Source organism: Phytophthora parasitica (genome assembly GCF_000247585.1).
Source record: "Phytophthora parasitica INRA-310 unplaced genomic scaffold supercont2.1, whole genome shotgun sequence".
NCBI classification, from domain to species: Eukaryota; Oomycota; class Peronosporomycetes; order Peronosporales; family Peronosporaceae; genus Phytophthora; species Phytophthora nicotianae.
Genome location: NW_008634126.1, coordinates 1,262,217 through 1,271,008, shown reverse-complemented (window position 1 = coordinate 1,271,008; position 8,792 = coordinate 1,262,217). Strand labels below are relative to the sequence as shown.

The window sequence follows — 8,792 nt, the reverse complement described above, 5'->3', positions numbered from 1 at the left end:
GGAGACTTTCTTCGCTTCATGTGGGAAGAGAGGCGGTGGACCATCCGCGCTTTGGCTGTCGAGGGGTTTCTTTTCGTGCTGCAGCCACATATTTCTTGAGAGTACTGTGCGGAATGTTACCGTTCTCACTGGTCATTTTTGCAGCGGCCCCAGCGAGAACCGGTGGAATGGCCTCGCCCAACTCTGTATCAGTGTAGTTCGCGTGAAAGTTTCCCATTGCTGCCGGATATGGAGAATGATAACTGGTGGTCAATTGGCTGGAAATGGACTGCTTGTCAGGTATTAAGTGCTTTAGGTTTTCACACAAAGACATCTGTTATAGTTTTGACATATCACATCCGGAATTGCGTAGACATTTTGGCAGTATTGGATACAATATGAGCGGCTAGTAAAGCGGTAAAACTACTAAATTGGCAATTTATATTATACAAAAGTGCTCTGGCACAACTCGCGATGGGTTGCCTCTTTCGTTATGGTACTCTGAAATCCAAACAAACGAAGGGCATGAAAAAGTCCTGACAACTCTATGTCACTCACTTTTTTCTATAGGGTACAATAAAATGATGAGAGTACACGCGTCACACAGCTACTTCGTTCAAGCGTGCTTTAATGTCTTTACGAGCCATGGATGTTGCCACTTGCTCGTGAAGATATTACTTACGACATACTGACTTGTTTTTCAAACTATACTCGAAGTTGTTGCTGTCCATTTATTGGTGATGCACATTAAATATATCGGAGATTGGGCCACAAATCTCCCGAAATTCATTGGGGGGGGGGGGTTAAGTGCAAAACAATTTTCTATATTACTAAGGAGGTTTCAGTATTATTTCCTAATAGTTATTAATAGTTTCTAATTCTAGTGTATCTTTCTTTCTTTCTTTTTTTCGTTCGCTCGTTTTTTAAAATATTTACTGAGATATTCCTGATTAAAATTCGCATGGAAATGAGCTACTGATGTCGAGTTGGATTTGGAATGTCCGACAAGGTTTTTCCAGCGTAGATAGCAGACACCTGTGGCGTGATGTTATTGAGTAAATATAGTATGAGGATAAAGAGGTTACTACTTTAATATATATAAATTTACTGAGCATTGCAAATGAAATGCCTCTCTGCTTTATAGTCTAGATAGAGCATGACCAGAACATAAAACCAGGCGTAATAATGCGAAAAAAGGTATCGATTTGTTTTATCTGTGATCAAATTATCCTTTCAAAACGGCAAGAAGGATCGGTTTACAGTTATTGATGTGGACTTGCCGGTAGATCAATCTCTAGTGTTCGATTTGGTGCCATAGCTCGATATATCAGCCAGTTTACCTTGTTCGATTTGTACTTTAGACTTCGATATACATGTAATAAAATGATCACAAGTTATTATGACTCGAGCATCCAGCACAGAACACTAAAACCCACAATATATAATGGATAGCGTATTAGGTAGAATTATATATTAAAGGATTAAGGGCGCTGCCACCGCTTGGTTGGCAAAAATCTATACCCCCCAGCATTCAGCTAAGGCTCTGAGAAAATGTGGAATATATTTCTCTTCGGGTGAAAATTGAGGGATCATGACGTCAAATATGACGACTCGATCCCCTCGCGGCGTATGACGATGGTAAACAGATAACCAAACAGAATCCACATAAATCCAGTATGAACGCATGGTAATGTATAAGTGATCCTTCTCATTCCTTGATCTGTCGCACCGTTGTTGAACAGGGATTGAGCGTGCTAAAACGAGTGGAATATAGAGAGGAGCTCTTCATCCTCACCTTCGCTTTCGTCGATGAAGCTATTCGTTGTTGTTTCCTAGGATCATTGTGAAACCAGAAAAAGACAGACTGTCGCTCGTATCCCCCTCGCTTCAGACGTGTTTTACTATGAACCGTACGAATCTGCCTGTAGTAAATTTAAGTTTCTAGGTTGTTGCAAGCCAATCGAGGCAACTATTACTATTCTTTCACTCCATCACTGATAGTGCTTTAATAACTATTCATTTTCCCCTTAATACTTATACGTGACAGAGTGATGGTCACGAAGAAAAATTTCGTGGCTTTGTCAAAAAAGCGTACAAGTGCTTCCGTGAATTTTGACTTCATTTCACTATGGTGTGTGTACGCTTTTTCGACCGCACATTTCCTTGCCCGTCCCCACATTCCGTCGGTACAGGCAAAAAAAGCGCTTTTTAGCGCAGCGCCTCACATGGCTTCAATGCCAGGCGCCATGACGCCCACGTCCCCGCGTTCCGAGGCTGCCAGCGGCCACGACACGGACACGCCGGGTACATTCCAGCGCGGCAAGCGCAAGTACTCGCACACGACGGTGGCTCAGCGTCAGTGCTTGCTCGAGTGGCTGGAACTTCCGGGTAACTTCGAGTTGCTCACGAAACCTGTGAGTGCCAAACTCATCGAGGCCAGTAATGCGGCATCATCATCACCCCCTGCAAAGCGCGTCAAGAAGATGGACGGCTACCGTTCGCTGGCTCAATATATGAACCGAGTGGCACTCACCGATTGGTCTGAGAAGACGGCACGTAGCCGCTATGAAAGCTTCATGGCAGCCTACAGGAAGGCCAAGCGACAGAGCCCGCCGGACCAATTGAAGCCTTTATACCAGCGCGTGGACGCACTCTTTGGACCCGACGGGGATAGAGAGGCAGCAAGATTCAGATCCGAGAGCATGGGTCAAAAGTCGGAGGGCAGCAGGTCACCACTCTTGCCAAGGGACAACGAGACGGAATTCCAGGACCTTTCGGTGGCAGCATCGGAGGTGGCGAGGGCGGAGCCGGAGCCCACGTCACCGTCGAGAGGAGTGGCGCCGACGACCTATAACCGTCCGTTTGAGACGGACTATACATCGGTCGGCCTCGATACGAAGAGAGGGGAGGAACCGGCGTCAAGTCCACTGCAGGACTTGACCTCGACGACTTCGACGCCGATGAATGACCAGATGCTGAAGCTGGAAAGCCAACGACTCGCGGTGAGGCAGAAGGAGCTCGAACTCAAGCAAAGTGAACTGCGAGCGAGGCAGGAGGAAAGCAGGCAAAAGTTACGTGCCGAGGTGCTGACCAAACTGGTGGAGGCTGGCAAATCGCCGGCAGAAGTGCGTGAATACCTCGCTATCATGGACCCAGGCGACAACCAACCTACTCGTCGTTGAAAAAAACTACAACGCTGATGACAAGCAATTATACGTAACCCGTAGCTAAAACAACCCTAAAACATTCTGCGTATTGGGAAATCTAACGCTTGATAAGCAAAAATGGGTAAGTTGAAGCCAAACTGTGTACACCACATAAAATAGCGTACATTGGTCTCATATATCTGGCGCGCACCTCCTCTTCCTGGCTACATCCACTTCTTCCCACTGCCCACTTCTCCCCCCCCCACCGCCGCAGCGACATGCACACGTTGCCGCGCGACGAGCGTTTCCAGTATGATCGTCGTAGCGAAGAAATCCTGGGCGAAACGTTGGCGGCGTTCAAGGGTTTCGACAGTACTCGGTTGAACCCCACAGAGTGGAAATTTCTGGCCAGACGCGATCAAATCATAGTGCACCGCGCTGTATCAGCCACTCGCCAGGGCGTCGACAGTCACAAACGTCGAGTCATCGCCACCGGGTTCCTTAACGCGCGCTTAACGGACGTTCTAGGCGGTCTCTACGTCGAAGATGACAACGAGTTGCTGACAACTCAAGCTATAATGATTCCAAGTGGATGCACAGCAGTGGACGCTGCCGTGCTTATGGTAGCCGAGAGGAGACAAGTTCGAGCGACTCCGTTCCGGTTCGCAGGCGTGAAATGGTATTCGTGGAAGAGAAATGTCAATATTGGTAGTCCTAATTTGAGTATTGGCGAGGGACAGGAGTGTGATTTATTGACGTACGAACGCATGGGGATTGCGCTGGCGGAAGAAAGTGGCAAAGAAGGAAGTCAGGAATTGGCTTATCATGTGATACTGTCACTAAACAAGCCGGAGTGGCCGTTAAATGTGGCTCGAGGACCCGGATTACGGCGAGCGGATATGGCCTTTTGTTTCTTGTTTCGTAAAGTGTGTGAGGACTTGGTGGAGTGTTTTACGTTAGTGGATTATGACTGTCGGACCGCTGCGTCGTCCAGAAGAGCAGCAGATACAGAGATGGCGGACAGGATTCTCATGATTACGAGATTACCGGATTGTGCACATGCAAAGATACTTTCAGGGTTTATACGGAAGGCAAAAGGTCGACAAGTTCTGATGAGTAAGACGTGTCTGCGATGTGGATCAAAGAGGAAAGTTCTGGATCCATTGCGTTCGTGCTGTATCTGCAAGAAATCAGTGTGTCACAAATGTTACGAGCTGAAGGTTATTTTTTCAATGAACTCGCGGACGCACGAGCCGGAGACGGACACGTTCTGTAAGAAGTGTCTGGCTCGAATAGCTATTCTAACAGCAAAGAAGAAAGCGCAGCATAATACCTCGGCTTCTGCTAACAGCAGTAGTAGCTCCACGGGTGGGAGCTCGAGAGATAGGGACAAAGAAAGCCATTCGGGAGGATCCAGCGAAAACAAGAACAACTTTAAATTCTGGAAGAAGAGCAAGGATAAGAGGTTACCAAGTCCACGATCAGAGCTGAATAGGCGGAGACATAGCTTACCGGCGACAATGATCCGACGAGCAGAAGAACATACGCCAAACTACGAAGGATTATTCCAGAACTATGATGTTTTCGGGCGAGCTAGCGAGAATCCGCGGCGATGGGATCAATACGAAGAGTTACGACTGGAGGAAGAGCAGGAACCGGAAAAGGAGCATGAAAACGTTGAGCCTCAGCGTGAGAAGCGATGGAGGCAGACAACATTTCTTGCGAATCCCGAGGCGGCAGCAGCGGAGGCAGCAGCGGCTAACCGCTTGTCCGTGGTAAAGCAAAGAGTGATCACCTCAGTGATCAGAGAAAGAGAATACTCGGTGGCAGAGGTCTACCCTGTTGCGAAAACTGTGCTGAAGACCGATAATTCCAACTCAGAGGACGGAGACTCGCCCCATAGTGAAGCCGAGCGAGCTCATCATTTATATCTGGAGCGACGACAACGACTGGAGCTGGATGGCCAACAGAACTTGTGTCGTCGTGAAGTCATCTCAAGACCCCACCCCGTGCAAGAAATTTCAAAACCAGCTTCACAATATGCTAACAAGTCAAGTGCGGAGACAGAAAGTGGCGCGACACCAGTAGTCCAAGGTGCCAGAAATACTGCATCATCAACTCGTGAGTCTATCAGAAGAACCAGGAGAGCTCGTCAACAGGAGAGCGACGATACCTTCCGAATGGACCTCTACGGTCGCTTTTAATTTAACTCGGCAAAGCAGTACAAATATTATAACACGCAGTTCCTTATTGGTAAGCCGATTACCGTAGGCATGCGGGATAATCGAGCTGAGTAGCAGGGTCAAATTCGCTGTACATTTCAGCTTCAGTGACGTTGTACGCTAAGTTCTTGAAAAACTACAAAATTTGAATTGGTAGCTTGTTATCGTACTAATGTAAGAAGTGCAGGGCATTTTCTTGACTAGCGGTGAGTCTGGGTGAGCATACACTTGTCTCACAACGTTCGTCTGCAACACAGCGTTGATATTCAAAAGAAATGCGACCGACATGATCCGTGAAAGTGTCTATCCTACTTCAAGATTATCAGAACGTTTCGTAAGTTGCACGCTACTTTACCTCGAGCTCTGTCGTGGTGAGTGAGTTGTGGTAGTTAGAGGGGGCGAGGGCTCAATTGATGTTCAGTTGCTCAGACCTCAACGTCTAGCTGTCGTGGATCCGATACAATACATCATAGACACGAGCCAAAGTAAAATGGCGTCTTAAGTCATCGCGAAACGACCGGTTGGTGTCTATTAAATAATACCGTACGTTGTTGACAACAATTGTGAGGAAAATGTCTGCCGATGTGGTCTAACTTTCACCCTGGGCCTTTGCAGCTTGGTGGGCTCTCTTCCTTGTGTACACGTGGTTGTCAGCTTCTACAACGCTGTGTACACGTATTACTAGAGCATTCTGCACGACTCTGACTCGGAAATTACTTTAGAAGTATTGACATTAGGCATGTCAACATCATATCACCACACACTCACGTTCGTCTATTTGATCATGTCTGGGCTTCACGTTATTTGCATTCTTTTGATGGTAGGTGGTTCAATTCGGTTGCTTTTGTTAAGTAGTCAATCTAATTCCAGAATCTATACATAAGTAAAGCTACAAATAGGTCTACCACCGCTGCAGAATTTACGCTCAAATAGCTTGCACCTCCAGCGACATCACGCTCAAGAAATGGCACGAGCCAAGTTGCCAGAGGTTGTTCAGCTTTCATCCTGGGCATTTGCTGTATGGTGGACACTGTTTTTAATTCTACATACAGTTGTTAGCTTCTACAACGCGGTGTACGCCTATTACTACTGGATTCTACACGAATCCTATGTCGAGGTTCTTCTGGAAGCTTTCTATGTCGGCATGCCACCTGAATATCACCATACCATCTCTTTCGTCTATGCGATCATGTCCGGCATGCATCTTGTGTGTATTCTCCTCATGATTGTTGGCTCTGTTTGGCAGCGATCTCTTGCTTTTACTCCGTGGTCAACTCGTAAAGTTGGGCCTCACGCTAGCAAGATCAAGGTTACACGCGCAAAGTCAACAGTTGTTCGCAATATTTACTCCAAGCTCTCGGACCGACATGGACTGTTTGGTGTAAACGGGAGGTATTTTCATGAAATTCAGCTTTTACGAGAGATCGCCGAGACATCACTGCAAACTCTCCAAGCTTATCGAATGAGCAAGTTTTTGCCACGTACGTTGCTCAATCGGTTTTACGTCGTCCTGCTTACAGTGAATTGCTGGTCGTCGGTTTTTGTCAATTCGTGTATCTTCAAGGGTAACGAAGCTCGCAGACGGTTTGGCTCAATTGCTTTAGATTGTGCACTTGACCTCGTGGCGTGTATGGGTGTGGAGCTTATTATTGTAGTGAGTTACTCAAATGACTTCGATCTCAACCTTGATATATCTAGCTACCTCATATTGTTCAATAACGAGTGGATGGCTCGAGCTTACAATGAGTTCCAGATGGTTGTCGTAGTTTCATGGTGGGATCTAGTCAGCCGTGCTACATTTTCTATTGGATTACTCATTGGCACAACCGACATGAAGGATCTTCTCCAGCGTCTTCCATTGAATGATAATCAAGTTGCCCAATCTACATTAACCGCTGTAGCAGTCAAAGACACGAAGAAGATGGCACAATCTCCCACTGGAACACTAGTCTCTGATAAAGTCATACGCACCATTAATTTAGGATTTGGAATCTGGGGTGCTCTAGTTCTTGCACTCCATATCCACGCATCAAGTCAACCAACTCTTCCTCAATGTTTGATGCAAGTTAGACCATGGGCGACTTCAAGACCTTCGTGCTATTTGGCGGGGCTTGACTGCCATACCTTACAAATATCGGGTGAAATTAATGAGGTAGATGACTTGTGGAGCGAATTCGATACCACAACGGTTGTTCAAATGCTCATCCGACATTGCCCGGCTCTTGAAGTGCCAAATCGGTTCACCGAATTTCATAGGCTTCGTGAAGTCAAAGTATACAATACTACCATCAAGGACTGGGGCGAGTCTGCAGCGATCACAAATACAAACCACCCCGAATTTACTGGACTGTATTTGATTCGTGTGAATATGACGGATGGTGTACTCCCCGCTGGTTTCCAATCGACCGATTTTCCTCAGTTGCTCTATTGCATTGAACTTTCTATCACAAATTTGCGCGAGCTGCCTGTTGACTTGGACACCAAGTGGCTTTTAGGTTCGCTTATCGCTATTGAGTACAGCCAACTTTCTGTGGTTCCTCCTGCTGTTGTTCGATTGCAACCATACTACCTATCACTGACAGGCAATCCAATAACAGAGCTTCCTCCTGAAATCTTTGAAATTGACGTCATGGAAATCCTCTGCATCAGTAACATGAACCTTCGTGAGCTACCCCGTAATGTTACCAATCTTTCTGATTCATTAAGATGGGTTTTTATGCTCCATGCCGACATATCATTCTTCTGGTCGTGGGCGGATGAGCTCGTGGAACGAATGGAGGGCGTAAGTGCACCTTGGATTGCTGGGTCCTCTATGTATTGTAGTAATCTTGCGAGAATTCGGAACGGCAGCGCTGATGGGTTTCAAGTTTCGCTATCTCCTGATTATTCTCAAACTCTGATGGATTCGTCAGAAACAAACTTACAAGTGATCTCGAAAGCGGTCAACTGCAAGCCAAAAACTGGCCTGCCGTCAGGTGAAGGCATGCTTTATCCTCTCGCTTACGAAGACAGTATCAGCGCTATTAGCACGCCACCACTATTGATGTAGCAGATTGAAAGCTCGTCGAAAAGGTGGCTACGTCAACAGTTTTAAAGAAGTATACTGATCAACTGACTATTGGTGCCGGTAATAATTCTTCTGGCATTTTCTCTAACAGCGAAACTCAGCTTTGATACACCACTCGAATGTATTCATGATGCTGAGCAAATTTATCGGCACTACATGACCCAACCAGAACATTGTATATTTACACTACTTTGACTGTACGTCTTCACTTTCAAGAGTGTCGAGCTAATCGTTCTGCCAAAGGTGACTAGTAGAATCAAGGACAAAGCTCTTACGAAGCCCATGGGATGTAAAGGAAATGCCCGCAATGAAAACAATAAAATGTGTGTTTTTACTTCAGAAGAAGTAGCACTTCGTTCTGCTTGCGATTTTTGTAGG

General features: G+C 46.4%; 2 protein-coding genes across 2 annotated transcripts; both read left to right on the top strand.

Moving 5' to 3' along the window:
* Positions 1–2,213: 2,213 nt before the first annotated feature.
* On the top strand, positions 2,214–3,161 carry PPTG_00317 (hypothetical protein; the record flags this gene model as incomplete). The annotated part of the gene is made up of 1 exon (XM_008891697.1): positions 2,214–3,161. The coding sequence occupies one exon, from the start codon at positions 2,214–2,216 to the stop codon at positions 3,159–3,161; it is 948 nt and encodes a 315-aa protein (XP_008889945.1).
* Positions 3,162–3,403: 242 nt separating this feature from the next.
* On the top strand, positions 3,404–5,329 carry PPTG_00316 (hypothetical protein; the record flags this gene model as incomplete). Its single annotated transcript, XM_008891696.1, has 1 exon — positions 3,404–5,329. The coding sequence occupies one exon, from the start codon at positions 3,404–3,406 to the stop codon at positions 5,327–5,329; it is 1,926 nt and encodes a 641-aa protein (XP_008889944.1).
* Between the last annotated feature and the right edge of the window lie 3,463 nt (positions 5,330–8,792).